Below are 19,712 nucleotides of genomic sequence, written 5' to 3'. Positions count from 1 at the left end.
TGGCAGGAACAGCGCGGACCGGGAACGCGAGGCTGCAAGGCGACAAGCAGGATGGCCAAACATCTGGGCGCATGATCACATATACCTCATGTGGGCTGCCGTTGTGCGATACGGACTAACTGGGATTCAAAAATAGCCATGCTTCGGCTGAAGAAATGGTCTCAAACCCAAACTCTCCATGTTTGATCTTTAGGTCACGGGGTGGGTGTAAAGTTTGGGATGGGGGTTTGTATAGTGGGTCAGGACATGTCCCCGAAAGACACTTTTCTATGAAAACACTGGCAATATGAGAGAGATGCTAGCTGGAATTAGGTAGGGATAGATAAGCTGTACAGTAAATATACCACTGAACAGCTTAATTAACAACGCATACCTATCAGGAGCTAATTACATGATTCTTTACCATTTTAAAATGAATAGTTACCACTTAGTTCCCAGGACCATAATTACCAGGTTAAGAAGAATGTGCAAAAACCTACAGCTAAGTTCTTTGGATAACTCGGTTACCAATTTAACCACTTTGTACAAAAAGAGCAACGCTTTCCAACAGAGACAGTACAGAGTCAAAGCAGCAGCATCCAGTTCCACATCACCTCACTCCCAACCACGCTATAAATGACGGAACCTCCTTGCTTTAAAGAGGCGTTTTAAGCTGTTTGTGTTTTAAGGTAACAGGAAAGCAAATAACGCTTACAGATTCCACTTGAGGAATACGTTATTGAATTGCACGTTACTTCAAGGAGCTCATCTAGAACAACACCTTCCCCTGACCAACTGCTCTGAAATACCAGCTGCATTGCTTATAAAAGTCCTTATTTCTTTCTTTTTGCTCCAAAGTCCATGTTGTCGTCATTGGCTGTGCTGCAGTGCTCTCTGCTGGCACCAGCCTGGCAGTTTCTGGGATGCTGCAGCTGAGCAACGGCAGCGACGCGGCTGTCACAGCCCTGAGTCTGTCCGCCTGGGGATTGCACAAAGATTTACAGCCCATGAGTCAAACTCCTGGAAAACCCTGAGATTACCAACGCTGGCTCTTTGTATTTGCTTTCTGAGTTTGTATTTACGTTCAGGGTGTCACGTCTCAAAACTTCTCTGCTTGAAAACCCCTGAGTAATGGCCCTGCTGCCCTGGTTGCCCTCTCACTGATAACATCCAGGAGATATTTTCTTTTCTCACGTCTTTGCAAAAGCACAGAGAAGCGTTCCAGGTCCCCTCTCACCAGAAGAGCAGGGCCTGCAGGGATGGGGCTGACGGCGCCTTTCGAACACCTCTGCAAACGGGCTGCCGTAATTTGCACATTGTGCTGTTGGTTTCCATCACACCTCCTCACTTCTGATTCATGCCGTTAAAAACTAGATTGTTGTTGCTCTGTCTTTGGTTAATAACTGCTATTTTAACTCGAGCCCACTGAGAGCTCAGCAAAAGTCCCCGAACTGAATTGCCTGTTGTCCTACATTTCTATCAGGCGAGGTCGAGAGCCACCATCGCGATTGATTCTTTCCACAGCAAAGCACACGAGGGAGCTTTTCCCTCTCGCTCCTCCTGGGTTGTTGGTGTTTTTCTCGGTGTGTTTCTGAAGGCCAAGCTCTGAACACTGTCGATGTGGGGAACCCTGCAGCTCTCGCATACTGAAGAGCCCTGCTCTGCTTTCCTTTTTTTTTCAGGCAAATTTCTTCCTACTTCTAACTGATGGCTGTCCCTAGCATCGCCTTGCTGCAGTCACCTGCTTTCTGTAAGATTTATGATACATTTCCAGCAAGCGCTACAAGAGCAAGACAAGGCGTGCGGACCCACTCCCCTTTATCACAGCCATCTCCTCTTCAACACAACTAACACCACCGCACAAACTCCAAGGACTGGGGCACAGTAAATGTTTCCCTTTTGTTCTCATTATCTCTGCCTTAAACTTCTCCCAAAGCAATCACATCATCCTGAATTGCATCCTTTTGGATTTCATTTCCCCTTTGTGACCCTACAACTAACCCAGCCTGGCCTGACTCGGTGCCCCCCCGTGCAGGGCCAGCAAACAAAACCCTGGGGTCAGACACCAGCATCACAGGGAAGATGGATGCTCGTGCAAAGATGCCATTTTGTTCTCCTTATTGGCAGTCTATTTGGAATTATGATCATAATGAACTTATTTCAGTAAAGGACGTGTTGCTTTCCTCCTCTACCTTCCCTGTGCGCATCTACTGGCCACCTCGCCTGCGGACGTCACTCGGCTCTGCTGGAGGAACGGAGGTTCCTTCAACTGAATCTATCTTAAAATGCTCCCCGGGGTCCAGGTTGTCCTTTGCTCGTGTGCTATCGCACAACACGGGTTTTAACTGCGGCTATTGACTTTCTAGTTAGGATATGATTGCTGATAGCTTTTGAGAAAGGAAAAGTAGTTAATAAGAAAATCCAAAATCTTATAAAATAATAAGAAAGGAGGTGAGAACCGAATAGGACAAAGACAATAATTCTGAAAGCATTATATTGTTTTTACATTTTAAAACTGGAATGAATAAATGGGAATGAAAGACCAAGAGGCAGAGGTGGGCAGCACCTTTCTCACTCCAGGACTGTCCCGAGGGCACCGAGGTCCAGCAGCCGGGCAGGGGCCGTGCCTCCCTGCCGAGGGTTTCTGCTCTCTGCCAGTGCCCTGGGTGCCACACGGGTGCAAAGGGAATGTCTGTGCTGCAGCAGGACCAGAGGCTGCGACCTGCACGTCCACGTTTATATCCACATACATATAGGGCATCTATCTATACGCACGGTGTGTATATACCCTAATAAATGACCTGACTCTGGTTTTGGCGTCGCAGCCGGGATGCCAGCAGCAGGACCGGCTGCCCATCACGCAGGGGAGGCTGGTGGTGCTGCCACGCAAAGACATTGAAGGGAGAAAGAGCCGAAGCTTTACAAGGGTTTCCAGATCAGACCAATGCAAATTCCACCGAAACCCAGCACCGAAGAAAACCTGAGCATTCAAATCCACATCTAGAAATTCTGACCCAAATCCCGACACTATGGAGTTCACAGCGATGGAGTCCGGCCAACAAAGAAATGAAGAATACCAAACAGCCTTCGCGTTAGAACTAAGCAACTGAAGAAAAAAAAAAAAATTAAGAAAAATAATGTGATTTTCTAGTATTGCCTCCGAGTTGATTTATTCCTGATATAAACCTAAACTTTGCAATGATATGCACTTTTTCCATGCATTATTCTAGATGGCAGTGTAAATCAACTGAGAGGGCAGTCAGTAAAGTTGTTATTGCCATCTCTAAAAATCCTATGCTATAGAAAAGATTCAAAGAATTATTAATATTTCCTACATTCGTATGTGCTGTGCCTCTTGGGAAGGTGCACATGCAGAGGGTTTGAAAGTCAAAATAGAGCTATTGTATGGTTTAAAATAGTCCAGAAGTCTGGTGATGGAGATTAATCTCTGCTACAAAGATTTTTCACCATGGTTTTGTGCCATCTAAAAATGGTGGAGAGCATCACCTTCCCAGTGCTGGAGATGAGAGGGCTGGGGTGCCGGAGCATCCCGGCGGGAAACCCTGTCCCGGTCCAGTCCCGCTCCACCCTCTGTGGCCCAACATAACTCCCACTGTCATACCAAAGAAAATGGGGCATTTTTTTTTAATAGCGAGAAGTCATTTGTTTGATCAAGGCAAATTATATTTGCATTCCACCCAGGAATATTTCAGCACCAAATTCGGTGCTTGCGAGGAGCGGCTGCTGCCGCACACCGTGCACCATTTCTCCCAGCAGCAGCTGAATCAATTCCTGCCGGCGAAGCACTCGTGTTCCCGTGTCGGCGCTGCCAGGTACCGCTGCCGTTACTGACAGCGACGTGCACGCACACGCACACCCACAGGCAGCTCGTGCTCGTGGCAATTTACTCCCGGTGAAGTGCTGCCTGGTTACCATCACGGCGGAGCCATCTCCTCCTCCCCGCTGCCGGTGAGCACCCAGGCGGGCTTTAATCCCCACAGACCGCGGGAGCCGAGCCGGAGCAGCAGCGAACAAGAGTTGCTTTGTTTGTGCTGACTTGGGTAAGCAAAATATTATTTCCTTAATAGCCATTTGCTTTTCTTGTCTGTTCTGTGCAGCGAAGCAGGTGGGATTCTGGCTAACCTGGGGGTTTTTTAAATGAATTTTGTCTACTAACAGGAAAATACTGGAGGACTTCTCTGCACAGACCGTTAGTCTGGTATGCTACAGCACTCATGTTATATTTAGCAATTTCATAGAAAGCTGCCTTCTGACATTTTACTTCAAAAGTATGTTAAGGAATCTGAAATATTTATAACTAATATTGTGATTTGCAAGCGTTCATCAAGGACTACTAAGTTAATGCACTGCTTTTGAATCAATGGAGTGGTGGGCTGAATACAAGATGTTTAATGTGGATTTGTTTTCAATGGTGAGCTCGTGTTTTCAATTTCTTGTTCTTTTGTCCCTGAACACAGAGACTGGCCTGGCAGTTAATTCATTCACATGCAGATTGCTTGTTTTGGTGTATTTTTTAAAGCAAAGCCCTTTGACTTTGCATTGTCCTTTTTTTCTGTAAACTTCTTTCCAATTCTAAAGGCAAAATCATGAAAGCAGCATGTATCTTCCCCCTCCACATGTAACTTTGTCACGCGACTATTAATCATGTCTTACAATAATTTTGCTAATGCAGTATATCCATTCAGAAGCAGAGCGTCTGTCTGCAGATGGAATTGTTACTGCCAGATATGAAAGCGGAACAAATTTCTTCAGGAAATATTTAAGCAAGGTCATAATAACACTCATTACATTCTAAGCGATGATGTGTCATTTGCTGGATCAGGCAGAGTATAGCAGCAGTCACGTTTATTGACTTAGTCTGTGGAAGAGCCCAAAGGTTAGACATTAATACTGAAACTACTTACTACTTTCAGCATATACTCATCAGATTGAAGTCCTACGTATTGCTTCATTTGTTATGATGGGGGAGCGGGAGGCCAAACAAATCAAAGCAACGTGATGTACTTCACTTTCATCTCCAAAGGTGATTAATCAATGAGCATTTCCATTTTAGTATGCAGTCTTAACACACTACCGTTCTTGCACTGTCAAGAGGTGAACGGGCAAAAGGGAGATCACGGACCCTTCTCTAGATTAGGTGTTTAAAATAATGCATTTTTCAGACGCATATTGGGTGTGCTCTGTCCGTGCATCCCACTGCTGTGGCTGGAGAACATGCCCACCAAGGCAGGGGTGATGCACATGTGAACGGGGTGTCAGGATGGAGCTGACAAATGGCGTATGTCAGGAGCCTGATGGAAGTGTGCGGACGGACTCATCGTATGGCAGGAAAACCTGCCAGTCCAAGCACAAATCTGTTTGCCCAGGTTTTGTTACGATGTTTTCTATTCCCGTGGAAAGTAAAGCTTCTTCAACTAAGCGAGTAGATACAGTTAACCCCGTTAACCCATACACTGTGCGCTAGCACTGAGAAAGGTCAGGACGTTGTTGGACGAGAGCTTGAATAAAGAGCAAAACCCAGACAACAAATATACCAAACGGTGCATTCTCACAAACTGCTGCAAAGTGCAACAAGTGGCTTAACCAGATTGGGAGACAAAGTGCAGAGGAGTTCCCAGAGCCTGCTCCAGGAAAGCCACAGGTCCCATAACCCCGTAATCACAGCTGGACTGAGAAGCCCCTGCATCCTGCACCAAGCCCCTTTGCAATTACTTTCCCGTGTATCAAGAGAGGAAAAAGTACTGAGAATAACATAATCCAACGTGAGGAAGGAGGAAGGTGGGCAAGTATTCATCACCCGAGCACATATGCAGCTTTACATTTCAGGCAATTCAAACATTTCATTATTTTGCTCTCAAAATAGCAGCACTCACTCCCCTTCCTCGCAGAAGGGCGAGGGGAGGCAGGAAATGACTTGCTCATGATGGCACAGAAACACTGAGAAAGCAGGAAATCAAATACACGTGTAGGGAGTCAGAGCTATTCATCCAGCCTTTCCTCCAGATAGCAGCAGAACCAAATGCCGTACGCAGAGAGTGACAGAAGGAGGAACTATAAGATGAACAGATGATTCACAGGAGACCAAAGAAAACACCACACTACCTTCCTTTAGAAGCAAAACCCATTTGAAAAAAGAACCTTGTTGAATTCGTCAGGAATTAAACATGAGCGTACTAAGAGAATTGAGCTTAATTGAGCAAATATTGGGCAAATTTGACACTTGTGCTCAAACGGGCCAAATTCACAGAAGCGAGCGTACGTGGCTCCACTGTCACCTCCCATGGGGTTTGGGGGGGGGACAGTCACCTCTGCCCTGGTGCCGCCGGCGTGATCCAGCCTCCCCGGGGGGATTTCTCTGCACCACGCTGCTCCTGGGCCGCCCCAAAGAGCTTGTGCCAACGGGCTGCGCTTCAGCCCAGGGGCTGCACCGGAACCGAGACTGAAATACTGTTTGTCCCTGCGGCCAGGCTGACCTACTTATTTTTTGTTTGGTTGGTTGGTTTTTTTAATTCATATTCTTTGTTTGACAGTAGGCAGGGAAAGAAACAGAGAGGTCATCTGAATTTTACCCGTCACTCAACATCACACTGGCATCGTACATTTGATATTTGGTTAAGGCGGATAAAACTCACCTTCCACCAGCAGCTGGACGTCTCTGCTGAGAATTCTCATTTTGTGATGTTCCAGTTCTGTAGAGGTTTGGGATGGGCGGGTGACTGCGAAAGAAAATTTCCTTTTGAGGCTCAAAATATTGGCAGAAAGGTTTCTACTAATCAATCAGTGGTTTTGTGAAGAACTTTTGATCTTCACTGATTCTAAACAGCAAGATATGGCTGGGTTTCATAAGTTGTATTTCTAGGAGTTACACGTGCGTCAGAATCCTAGAAGGTAAATAAAGGTCAAGTGCACGCTGGCCTTTGGTGATTTTACGGACTGAAGCCTTCAGCTGTTTACAGTTGAGTCAATTTTGTTTTCAATAATGTTAAATTAACCTTTAAAAAAACTGTGTCAAGGAGCTCAAAACCCTGAAACCGTACTAATTAAGGAGATAAACTAGGCTCAGGGGGAACTCAATATCTAAGCTGTCTGTCATGAAACAAGATCTTTGAGCTTTTTCTCTGCTTTAATACTTCTGCCTTTTCCAAACGCTTATTTTTACACAAAAGATTGTGCTTTGCCTTTCGAAGGCTCGGCTGTGTCTCACGGGCTTTGGGGCAGCCGTTCCTGCTCCCGAGAAGCGCGATGCTTCCCGTGCTAAGGGTGCTGCTGTGGCACCCATCCCCTGCCGCCCGGGGATATTTTCACTGCATTTCTTTTGTATCCGATAGTGTGGACAAGCTACTTTTTTAATATATTTTTTCCCCAGATCTCAGGGCTTCTGTTTCACCTTCCAGTTCTGTAACGTTAGACCCAATTTTATTAAGCGTGCTTAGATACCTGTATAACATTTCCCACCTCCCAGACCTTGTGCAAGCTCTAACTAACTCTCCCCCTCCCCAGGGCTGACAGTTACTCGCTGTATTACAGCGGTGCTGCCCAGCCTGCGCCCTAAAGAGCTTAGTGCTGGGGGGGGGGGGGGGCCGGGGACCCAACCAAGGTCAAGCCGTCCGTGAGCAGCGGCGTGTGTTTCAGATGTACGGCTGAGCCGGGAGTCCCACGGCTGCGGTTACCGACAGCCCAGATTTCCTGCAGTTACATCCTCCAACGCCGATGTCATGGGCTCAGCCACCAGCCTGCAGAGCCGGGGCGACTCCAGAAATTTGTGGTTTTGTGAGCTGTTCTCGCCACCCCCACCCACCCACCCCGCATGCCGAGTGGGGGGCTGCTGGCAGGGACCGCTTGCTCCTCGTTTGCGGCACAGAGACACGCCATCAGGGCAGGGCGCTAAAAACCGGGCACCCCTTCGCCATCCCAGCCAGCACCGCGGCATCGCAGCCCTGCGAGAAAAAGGCAACGGGAAGGTTACGACTCAGAGCAAAAGCAACCTGTCAATTAACAAAAATTAAAAACGACAGCAGTGCAAACTGTACAAGACAGATCAACAAAACGTTTGATATAAAATTCCCCTCCCTGCAGTCACGAGCTCTTTAAACTATTTATTATTTGAGTGATAAAGCAGCTCAACCATAATCCATCTCCATCATTAGTTGTACCTAACTTTTAATCCATTAAGTCATGGATGCTTTAGTTAAAATTAGCAACCATTCAGCAGAGTTTTTTAACCACTGAATACGAAGCACAATATAAACATTTGTAATTGCCAACACGCGCTAAATGAGTACACTGACAAGAGAGTATTACCATATGGTCACCAGCTCCTACCCAGCTGATCTGGTACTACGCTGCACTGACGCCTGGAGCGGGACGTAACGGCAGCGACATGGTCAGCACCAACAGTTGTGAGTAACAAAAGTGGCACAAAATTTCACATCCTTGAAAAGTCTGACTCCTCTAACCAAGCAAACACCATTCAGGGCATCCAGAATCCAGCCAGCTCCTGGGTGGTCCCATTCTTCAGGTCAGCACCGGCTGCATCAGTCACCTTTCTCCTCCTCCTCTTCCTCACAGCGTTCCCTGCTTTCACTCTGGAGGAGATGGGTCGCAAGGAAGAGGACGACAGCAGCTCCTGGAAGAAACAGACGAGCAACATCCGAAAAACTTTTATTTTCATGGAGGCCCTGGGATCGTAAGTACCACAGCTGATCCCCAGACAGAGCCGCTGCTGGGTACCGGCTTCCCAGCCCAGGGCAGCGACTCCCTTCCTGGCGTTGGCCAACGTCACGAGAAAACATCTCCTCCCGAGATCGCCTCCCTTGAGGCAAGGGGTGGGCTCTCCATCACTGCTGCACGGTTGCTGCCGGTGCTCTGATTCACGGCTCGTGCTTGCCAAAGCCGCACCGACGCGGCTCCTTCCCACCCAGCCCCGTGGCGTGGCTCCGGGTCAGCTCTGCGCTTTCCGCCTTCCCCTCGGAGCCTGCCTGGTGGCTTAGTTAAGTTTTTGCCCTTTTCCTGCTGAGCACACTGGTCTGCTGCTGCTGCAAGGTCAGGCAAGGTCAAGGGATGGCTCTGGGAGAGGTATTATAATAATAAGTCATATATTTAGCTCATAAACCCTGACTCAGTTGAGGGATGAAACAAGAACAAGGATGTTCAAGTTGTACGATACTTCTCTGTGCGTTAACAGCTTAATTTGCCTATTCATGCGAATGAGACAAGAAAACATTTCCGAGGTGGCGGAGGAGGAATTGAATTACCTCCACCAGTGAGTTCTGTCACGGCCAAATTTTCTGCGACTCTAGAACCCACGGCAAAGCTCCCAAAAAACAGCTACTCCAGAGCTGGGCGACATTTTAAATTATCACGTTCCTGGTCAGCCTCAGAAATTAGTTAAATTATCCAGCAGCTTTCTCTAAAGGAATGAGGTTAGAAAAAGCTTTGTTCTCTTCTAGCCAACTTGTTGATTCATCATTTTTTAATAAGGGACATAATTATTATAAACTGTTTGGGACAGATATATAGAACAGATGCCCCAGCATCTGATTTGTAGGTTGTTCATTTCCTACTATTACATTAATAAGAAAATTTAGCATTAGAAATTGGGATTTTTTTTTTTCCACATACACCACTTCAGCTAGCTGAAGAATATAAATGAAGATCTGGGACCTAAAACTCCCTGGAAACTGTCACCTTCCCCCAGCATCCACAACTGTTGGATTAGGGACCCTAGCAAGGATGTCCCTGCTGACTGGAGGGCTCCCAGGAACCTGAGAGGCATTTCCATGAAAGAGCCCTCAGAGTTTATATGGATAAAAGGAGAAAAATGTGTGAAACAAGGAAAAGGTCCCAACGCCTCCTGCTTTTTGGGCCAAAGGAGAGACCATTGCGTATAATTTACCGAGTGAAACAAAGATTCCAATTCATCTGTTGGGATGCCTTCCCAAAAATCTCTGCGGTTTTTTGTTTGGGTTTTTTTTTGTTGTTTTTTTTATTCCTTGCTTGTCTTGGCACAGCCCAATTTCCTCACAACCCCAATGGTCTTGCACCTTGTTTTAGCAGCACTCGGGCCCGCTGGAGGAGGAGGAGGAAAGCCGAGCCGAGCGAGGAGCTGCCTTAGGCTCCCGCTCCTCCCGCGCCGTCGCCGGCTGCCACTCGCTAACAGACACGGAGCGCCGTGCGCCAGATGGGTACGGCTCCGTGCTCGGCCAACCCATCTGCACAGGACGCGGGATTCTTTGTTCAGTGGATTACAGGAGATGCGGGGTTTCTGCCCTTGTTTATTGGGTTTGCTGCAACAGCATCCCAACCAGGACGGGGCTTTCACTGCGTTCACCTTCCTGGCTCTGCCCTCCGGCTCCCTGCAGCGCTTTGCAGACTCAGTGGCAAGTTCCATTTAACTGCCATCAATTAATCTGCCGCTCATTTGATGAGGAGCGGTGAGGACTGACCTGGCAAAGTATGCACTGTCACTGTCCCGAGACACGTGTTCAGCTGCCTAAGACAAACCTTTAACAGGATTGTGAGCTTTAGGCATGTTATAAATACCCGCTCATGGCTGCACCGGGCTGAGCCCGTATCAGGAACGCACAAGATGCTCGTTGTCACTTTGTCACTAAGGGTACGCAGGTATTAGCAGTCTCTGCAGAAAGGAAAACACCTTGCATGCTGAATAAAAGCATTAACTGAGGTTATCCGGTTGTTTTGCACTTTAGATATACAAAACATTGATTGATATACCCAAACCGCAACATAACTGGGCCCTCCTCACCGCAATTCAGCAGTGCTGACCAGGGAAAGTGAAGGATGGTGGGGGCTTTGAGGAGACACAATTTCTGTTAAAACAGGAATTTGGCCCCGTTAAGAGTGGAGGCTGTTGAGATCTTTCCGCGGGGGTTGTTAACCCCAACGAGCACCCGAGCTGCAGACTGCCCCGTTAGCGAGGTGGTTATCGATACGGCCCCTCAGCGGGGCTCGCACTCAGCCCGGGAAAGTCCCCCCCAGTCCCAATGGATTCAAGTGCGAAGGTTCCTTGAAAGGCCACGAGCTGCAGGACCGCGGATGGTGCCTCCTCCTGCACCTACCCGAGGTACGTGCTGAAAACCGTGTTTGCCATCTCAGAGCATCCCCGGAGGTGTGCCCTGAACCGGGCACGGCTGAAGTTCACCCATAGCCTGGCACACGCAGGAGTAAAATCACGTGCCTGTCTGTAAAGACAGTCCTGAAGAATGTGATTTCATTTCATTGCAGGGATCTTTTTTGTCCACAACCTCAACACAGCTTCACGATGAACTATGCAAAAATAACCTTTTCTCTACAAACAGAGAAAATCTGTGGCTTTTTTCTTTGCATAATCTTGCATTGAATATCCTAAGTTTGGGGCTGCTGGAGACAATAGTTCTAGCTTTACAATCAGCATCCACTTAGAGTTAATTACTACCATATTGGTTTCTCTTTCTCTCTGCAGAGGTGCCTTTTCAGAAGTTTTCCTAGTGAAGCAAAGAAGCACCGGCAAGCTCTTTGCTCTGAAATGCATCAAGAAGTCTCCCCTCACAAGGGATAGCAGCTTGGAGAATGAAATAGCAGTGTTGAAAAAGTGAGTATGTATACATTGTAATGCAAAGTAGAACAAACGTCCTTTCCGAAGACACATGGCTCTACTGTAAGAATATTATAAGGAAAGAAGTATTTCTTTTTAAAGAGTATATAAATATTACTATGAATTAGTAGATTAGTGAAGTTTCTTCTCTCGTTCCCCGGCTGGACTGGTAACCCCAACAGCTGTACTGGTCCCACAGAAGGAGATAGATGGAGCAAAGCAGTACTCAGGGAAAGGAGAACCAGAGTTCGCTGGTTCTTTCACCGGTGATTAAAGCAAGATGACTGTTGGGTTTTGCACTTGAGAAGCCACTTTGTCCTTGCCAGGGTTGTTTCTGACCCACATTTATCTTTGCAGAATAAAGCACGAAAACATTGTGACTTTAGAAGATATTTATGAGAGCACAACCCACTTCTACCTGGTCATGCAGCTGTAAGTATCAGCAGAGCCATTGCTTTGTGGGCCACAAAGAAGAAGAGTGGCAGGACCAGGCTGACGCACCGTATTTCAGCACCTACACACCAGAGTCGCCTGCACAAGAACCTTTCAAACACCCCTAACGAAGCCAGAGCCGCATGGTTTGAACTAACCTGGCCACTTCTCATGCTGCCTTGGCCCATGCTCATTTTAGTAGCAAGTTTCTAAACCAAGATTAGGATCTATTTATGCAAATTAATTCATCACAGTTTAGCAGGGCAGAGACAGAAGTAGTTCTAATTAAAGCTGTGCCACGGAGGGTTTCTAGAAATGAAAACGGGCAACGTGTCAGCTGCAGAGACAGCAGCTCGCTGTGGGCATCAGCTCTGAGCACCCGGCTGCTACTGCTAACTTGCAAATTTAGCTAAAGGAAGCGATCACACAAAAACACGTATCCGCTTGCGTAGCAAAGCCTGGAGGCAGAACTGCCCGTGGCTCAGACCTGCCAGGAGTTGCGTCGTAACCTTACCCAAATTCCCTAGGTTTACCAGTAATGCTTACGGACACTCTGAAATTGCACTCAGGAGTGTCCATCCACCTCTCAGCCTCCCAAAAACTGCTGCCCAAGGAATGGTTCTGCTGTAGGTAGAGTCATAAAAGGACCAGAAAGTTAGCCTGCCTAACACAAAAGCATGATTAACTTTAATTTTCTTTTCAGTCTTTTTCTTTCTGAACTACCGTTTCCACAGGGTATCTGGGGGAGAGCTATTTGACCGAATTTTGGAACGAGGAGTTTACACTGAGAAAGATGCGAGTGTGGTGATCCACCAGGTCCTGACGGCAGTGAAGTACCTCCATGAAAACGGAATAGTTCACCGCGACCTGAAGGTGAGACCTGCTCTCGGCAACGGCAGCGCCTCGGGGAGCTGGCGTGACTGCAGGCTTTACCTGCTCTGCCCCATGACTTTCTGTTGTTTCCTTCCATTTTTTTCACCATAAATTTCAACCTCTGACCACTCTGTGTTCACAGCCTGAAAACCTTCTTTACCTGACTCCCGAGGAGAACTCCAAAATCATGATCACGGACTTTGGCTTGTCTAAAATGGAGCAGAACGGCATCATGTCCACTGCCTGTGGGACTCCCGGATATGTCGGTAAGCCAAGAATCAGGAATGGGCTCATGCTGGTGGACTGTCTGGAAAAAAGGTTGTGTACTTACAGTAGATTGCCTAGCAGAAAGGAAAAAAGCACATAATTATGTTAACAACAACATGCTACTCACAGAGGCACTGCGTGGACCACAAAGGCTGGATTACAAGTGAGTGCAGAGACTGCAAAATCACAGAGCGTTTAAAAGTGCAAAGAAAAGGATAATTTTAAGAGCAAAATATTTCAGCGTTAGTCAGGTATTTATTGAATAATTACAAAAATAATTTTAACACAATGGAATTTTGTTTAATGCCCACCAGACTGCAGTGACTTGATCTGCAGCTTCCTGGTTAAAACCTTAGGATGCAAGGAGAAATTGTCAGTGGTTCTTTCTATTCGATGGCATAAAATAGATACAAAAAGCACAGACCAATCCAGCCGGCAAATGGGGCTGTTACTGGCTGACTCTCTGCACTGGCACCTCAGAGGGCAAGTGTACAAGAAACTAATAGATTATCCAATACTGGGAAAAGCAATAATGCTTAGAATTTTCATTTGGTTTTGCTGTTCTGCAGCCCCCGAAGTCCTCACCCAGAAACCATACAGCAAAGCCGTAGACTGCTGGTCCATCGGAGTCATCACCTATATCCTGTGAGTAAGAGCAAACAGCATCCCACTTATTTTGCCACGAGTTTCCCGACTCCTCCATCACTTCAGACACCTCTACAGAGCGGCGGTGCAAGCGGAGGTGATACCAGACCTCCCATTTTGCTGCGGGAACACAGCAGCGGTGTGTTCTTCCTTTGCACAGATTCACTAGACCATAGAAATGAAAGGGATGTGGGGAATCAAGTGCTGGAGCGGAGATGAAAGGAATCACATTTTCTTTATTATGTGCCTCATCCTATGCTTTGTTTTTTTTCAGTTGCCTACAAATATCGTTCAATCTTACTCGGTACTTTTTGTTTCATTTCCTCCCACACCACACAGCTATGTACCAGCTGTGGCTTTGTCCTTTCGCTGCTGCAGTTAAGTTTTTTAACTCTTTTCTACAGCTTTACGGATACGCTTAGATGCGAGGGACAGATGGACAGATAGAGCAGCCGCCTCTGTTGCTCGCTCGCGTTGGCCGGGCTGCGGAGGAGCCTGCGCAGACGCGGCCGGCGGCGCTGAAGGACCGCTGGCTTTCTGCTCTGTTCCAGGCTGTGCGGGTATCCTCCTTTCTACGAAGAGACTGAATCCAAACTGTTTGAAAAGATTAAGGAAGGCTACTATGAGTTCGAATCTCCATTTTGGGATGATATCTCCGAGTCAGGTAAAGCTCCGGCCCTGGGAAGCACCGAGCTCCCTCCCACAAGGTGCAATCCAGAGCCCTGCGACCCGCAGGCACGAGCCTGCCCCAGCCGAGCCCCCCACGCCCCAAACGCCCTTTGCTCGCCTCGGCAGGGACGGGAAAGGACGGAGCGTTGAACCGAGTCACTCGCAGAGCAGCAAACACTCCCCCCCGCCCCCAGACGCGGGAACTGATGGCGGAGGCCCCCAGCACCACAGCGGCGGGGGTGACGATGCCAAAGCCGAGCTGCGCTGGCAGAGCTTGGGGCACTTTGCATCCTGCCTGTAATGCAGCACCCTCAGCTCGAGCCTCTGCAGCGTAACCCCGATTTTCACAATTAGTGAGCTCAGAGTGGGTTTAAGGTTTCCCTTGGAAGCAGGGGAACTCCAGGTTTTTTTCACCTTGTTTTTCTGTAGGTTTTCTTTCTTTCTTTTCCCCTTTGCTTTTCTTCCCATCAGGTCACATTTCCTTACAGCAACACAGCAAACCGTATCGGCCAGCACTGCAGCCTTCCACTAGACTAATCTGCTTGTGGAGCTCCCCTGCACAGAGTTTACTGAAGCCAGCATCTTAGCAACATGTTTTGAACATTAGTCTTTCATACATACAAACAAAACTAGCAAGAGGTTTGTGATGACTTAATAACAAACACCACAATCCTCCCTGCAAAAAAAAAAAAAAAAAAAGAAAAAAGAAGGAAAAAAAAAAAGAGGGATTTAACTGTTCTTTATGGCAATTTTTAAACCTGCTCATTTTGCACTTTCTTATGTTTTTTAAGAGTTGTTTTTTAGTGGAATCATTCAACTCCAATTCATGTAATCTAAGCCTGAAGTCTGGTGCATCCCCAGTTACCATTTTTTCATCTGAGCCCTTCACTACAAACATCTCCCTTTAACGGAGGAGCAACGAAGCAGTACAAACACCTCCTTCTCGGGGCTGAGATTCGTGATGTTTATCCACCAGCGTTTGCCCTGTCCTATTAGGATCCTATCTTGGAACAAGGAGAAAATAACCTTTTCTCTCTGCTTCTCCTCCCCTCCCCAAACAGCCAAGGATTTCATCAGGCATTTACTGGAGAAAAACCCGAACACGAGGTTTACCTGTGAAGAAGCCCTGCGGCACCCATGGTGAGGACCGGGACCCCGGCAGGGGCTGGTGGCCACGGGGATTTACCAGCCTCCGCGTCTCGCTCCACGTGCTCGGCGGTAGCTGAGAGCAGGGGTGTCTCCCCAGCCCCCGTTATTAACGTCACCGTCTGCCTCCGCGTGGCCCTGGGTGTTTCGTTTTTGTGTGCGAAGAAAGAAAATGATGAATAATTAAAGATGCAATTTGTGCATGTTTGCCTCCATAAACAGAGGCGAAGAAGAAATCCCATCCTGAGCTTTCCCAAGCTTTGAAGTGTGTGTTTGCGTTACATTTTGTTGCTGTTTTTCCTTTGGGTTTAATTATTGCTGATTGAACGTACAAAGCAGTTAGTTGCCTCCAGAATGTGGAGTGCCTTACAAATGCCATCTGCCTACGAGCCCATTTTCTTCTCTCCCCATCTGCAGGATTAATGGAAATACAGCCCTTCACCGTGACATATACCCATCTGTCAGCGCTCAGATTCAGAAAAACTTTGCAAAGAGCAAATGGAGGGTAAGTCGGTTGCTGGTGGGAGCCTAGAGCCATTTCACTAACAAATGCCAGTTGCTGCCATCTAGCAATAAGCAAGGCTTCAGCTGTGTGGGTAAGCACCCAAAAGCTGAGATCCTCCAAAGGCTGCCTGAAAATTGTGTGCAGTTACTGTTTATAGCATGTTTGGACCAATATTCCCCGCTGCAAAATGCATACGGGTAGATTTACCGCAAATGTGGCATTGTAGTGATCTCACCAAGAAAGTAAAGGGGAGGGGGGGAAGGATTATTGGTGCTCCATCAGCAGATCTTTGGAAAAGCTTAATCCAGCTTTTCCTCCTTTCAGCCTTGAAGATAAATTGGTACTTCATTTATATCAAGAGTTTTAGTAAGAATTTAGGTGGAGAGAGGAATGCCGTAGGAACCGTGCGTACAATAGCATTGCAAATAATGACATTCAAACTTCAGCTCTAGTCTCCATTTCATACTGTGGGGTAATTTACAGCTGTTCCCCCAATTTCCTCTTGTAGAAGTGGTTGTAATCTTGAAAAGCATCTGCAGTTTGCACTCAAAGCATGGTGTTTGTGCCAGGAACAAGCACGCCCCACTTTCTGTGTATTGTGCAAACAGCGCTAACCAGTACAGCGCTGCCCCCCCGCACCCCCCAGTCATCACCTAAGGGGGACCGTCCCTTCGTCCCGCAGCACCCACCCAGCCTGGCATCACCAGGTGCTCACCATGGGGTTTTTGTCTTCCTCCCCAGCAAGCCTTCAACGCCGCAGCCGTTGTGCACCACATGAAGAAGCTCCACATGAACGGTCACGCAGCGGCTGAAAGCCCCCTCCCCGTTATACAAGTCTCGGAGGCGTCCAGACCCAACACACCCACGGTGGCCACCCAGCCAGCAACGCCAAATGACGACAAGGACGCATCAGTCCCTCTGGTCCCCACGCGGGGCTGTCCAAACCCTCCCACTCAGCTGGAGCAGGACACGGGAACGAGAGGGGGGAAGCTCCAAAGCCACTTGGAGAACAGACCGCTGCCCGCTGGCAGCAGCCTGGTCCTGCCAGATAACTATAGCCCACCAACCAGAACTTCTTGTGGCTGCAGCCCAGCCTGCGTGGGGCATGAGAAAACGAAGACGTCCTTCTGCTCCGAGACAGTGCTGCTCAAAAAATCTGCAAAATCCCAGTAGGTATCTAAGTCGTTAGCCATAATTTCCAACAAAGTGTATCAGAATAACCATCTCTGGAGGGAGTTGCCTGGTACTTAAGTTGCCAGCCCCAGGTGGAGGTAGAAAGGAGGGAGGAATAAGGACAGAGGCAAATGGCTGGGCACCGCTATCCAGCCAAAGTGTCCTCCATGCTCGTAGGAGCATCAGGTGAGGCACGATGCCCAGGCTGTGCGGCAAAGCTGGCAGCGGGCACGGGCAGCAGGGCTCCTCTGCCGCGCTCCATTGACTTGAGCACATTTGCTTTCCAGAAACTGAAATTGCTGTGGTTAAAGCTGCTGATGCCAATTACTCAGCTGGTGCTGAGTGACTGGATCCTGCCTTTGCTGCAGCATTGACTCGCACCCAGCTCTTCTTTCTGCAGCTGATGTTCTTTATATTAAAAACACTATTTTTCAAATCACTTGCAGAATGATCGTAACTATTGCTATTTCTCTTTTTTCTTCTTTCTCTTCCAATTCTTCCATTTCCAACCAGTCATTTCAAATCAGAAGTTCTTGTTCCAATGAAAACCAGTAAACACTCTTCGCACTGTGGCACTGGGCAAACTGGAGTTTGTTTGATCATGTGACGAGGCGGCAGCCACTGGGGCTCCCCACATGGCCAGCGGTAAGTGCTCCGCAATCCCATCACCAGCTGCTTTTAATTAATCCCATTATGGCATGAAAAAGGGAAAGGCACAAATAGCAAAGTGATTGTACATGAAACAAGGTGTCTCACAGGTTTTTTGCAACAGAAACAGCCTTAACTAAACAAGCTTTCAAGGAAGAAATAAACTTTCGCTTCCATCAAGACCAGTCCAGTGACTCTGAATCCCACTTTTACAATTACAACTGCGTTGTCCAAGAAGCATGGGAAAGGAAGCCAAGGATGGACCTGTCATATCCAACTCGACCATTATTCAAAGCTACTCACTGGGAATCACACTGGAACCAAACAGCTTCGTCAGCTGGGATTAGGGCTTCTCAGCTGGGTCTCAGCTGTGACCAGGAGCAAAGAGCTGACCGACAGGCTGCTGGCCCACGGCCGAGCAGAACATCTCCAGCAGCCTGAAGGGCCGTTCCCTTTCCCAGATTTGGTCCAGGCAGGTCAGTTTAAGTGGCTTTTTTACCAGAGAGCAGAGCACGGAGATGTTCGTTTTGTAGGTGAGCAGAGCACAATCATGAAAGTTTCATCCTGTTTGACCACAGCTCAGCTTAATTCTGGACCAGCTAAATTGCTATCATTTGCACCACATTATATATAAGCGGTAAGAAGTATTGCTATTAAATCCTGCAATAAAGGATGTTCTTCAAAGGTGAGCATATGCTAGCACAGTTCTCCACAAAATCTACATAAAGTGAGCTACATCCTATCATCTTTTATGACACCCTCTACTGATGAGATTATATGAACAGAACTGTAATATACAAAGGACTAACAGAAGAGACAAATGCAAGTAAGATCTGCTATAGGCTCCAAAAAGGCCCATTCCAATGATCAGTCACGTAATAACCCTTTATAAGTAAGGCACACAAAGGGATCCAAGCTGCTCCTAACCCCCATGCTACTGCTTATTAACAGAGCACGTTTTGAAGGTAGCAGTCTAGTGAAACAAAGTTCAATCCTCAATTGAAATTCTCTCTCTTGCAGAAACAGAAGGGCTGTTTTACTCTTTTCTGCACTTCAAAGCCAGACATCAACAGTGCAAGCAAGAAAGGAGGCTGTGTCCCGCCAGGAGCAGGCGGACAGCAGCGTCTCAGAGAGCAGCGACCGACTGGTGACGAGCAGCACATTAGTCCCAGGAATCCATCAAAGCAGTGACCTCGGGGTGTTTCTGGATTGCTATTGCTGGGAGAAGGCACTTTAGCAAGGGAAAGCGCGAGGCTACTGCTAGCATATTCAGTGTATATTACCCATACAACACCGCTCAATGCTATAAAGCTTTTGTTTTCTGTATACTGTTTAGTTGTCCAATGCATAAGAAGTGCACTGCACAACATAAATCCTATAAACCAAAGCCATGCAGAGTTTTACTCAGTGGCAGCTCAGTTATTTTTACAACCTGCATCCTATCCGCTCCTTGGATTGTGGATAGTCCCAGGCTTCGGCGCTCTGAAGTTCAGCATCTACCAGCTGCCCGGGCTACGCAGTTCTCACTTCAGCTACAAAAGGAGAGACAACCTGCTAGCAACCTCCATATGTCTGATGATAATCACAGCAAGGTCTAAATTCCCTGCTTCCAAGTCTGTAATTGCACAATAAATACTTGCTTAATAAAGCTGAGTTTTGTTTTGTAAAGTGCCTGTTGGTTATTCATAGAAATTTGATGAGGAAACGGTCTATTAAGTCCCTTCTAAATCGTTCCCCGTGCATCTGCAGACCTGCTCTCTC

The 19,712-nt window shown here is 47.5% G+C and overlaps 1 protein-coding gene and 1 long non-coding RNA gene across 2 annotated transcripts; one reads left to right on the top strand and one right to left on the bottom strand.

The window, feature by feature from the left end:
* Positions 1–3,733: 3,733 nt before the first annotated feature.
* Positions 3,734–19,599, top strand: CAMK1G (calcium/calmodulin dependent protein kinase IG). Its single transcript, XM_075775595.1, has 13 exons — positions 3,734–4,040; positions 8,569–8,686; positions 11,462–11,590; positions 11,951–12,025; positions 12,760–12,898; positions 13,041–13,164; positions 13,735–13,810; positions 14,362–14,474; positions 15,541–15,619; positions 16,043–16,130; positions 16,872–17,299; positions 17,817–17,948; positions 18,972–19,599. Exons 2-12 carry the CDS (start codon positions 8,595–8,597, stop codon positions 17,908–17,910), a joined length of 1,437 nt encoding a protein of 478 aa, XP_075631710.1. The 5' UTR covers positions 3,734–4,040; positions 8,569–8,594; the 3' UTR covers positions 17,911–17,948; positions 18,972–19,599.
* On the bottom strand, positions 13,749–16,950 carry LOC142605163 (uncharacterized). The gene is made up of 3 exons (XR_012838895.1): positions 16,846–16,950; positions 15,593–15,763; positions 13,749–14,404 (listed from the first exon to the last, which is right to left on the bottom strand). It is a non-coding gene; the product is annotated as an uncharacterized LOC142605163 (long non-coding RNA).
* Positions 19,600–19,712: the final 113 nt, after the last annotated feature.

The sequence above is a fragment of the Balearica regulorum genome, chromosome 25, assembly GCF_011004875.1.
Source record: "Balearica regulorum gibbericeps isolate bBalReg1 chromosome 25, bBalReg1.pri, whole genome shotgun sequence".
Classification (NCBI taxonomy): domain Eukaryota; kingdom Metazoa; phylum Chordata; class Aves; order Gruiformes; family Gruidae; genus Balearica; species Balearica regulorum.
This window is presented reverse-complemented; position numbering and strand designations above follow the sequence as displayed.

Coding starts and splice junctions, on each gene's coding strand:
- CAMK1G (XM_075775595.1), top strand. CDS start 8,595: ATGGGTCGCAAGGAAGAGGACGACAGCAGCTCCTGGAAGAAACAGACG. Junction 13,165..13,734: donor TGGGACTCCCGGATATGTCG/GTAAGCCAAGAA, acceptor GCTGTTCTGCAG/CCCCCGAAGTCCTCACCCAG. Junction 17,300..17,816: donor AAAAAATCTGCAAAATCCCA/GTAGGTATCTAA, acceptor ATTTCCAACCAG/TCATTTCAAATCAGAAGTTC.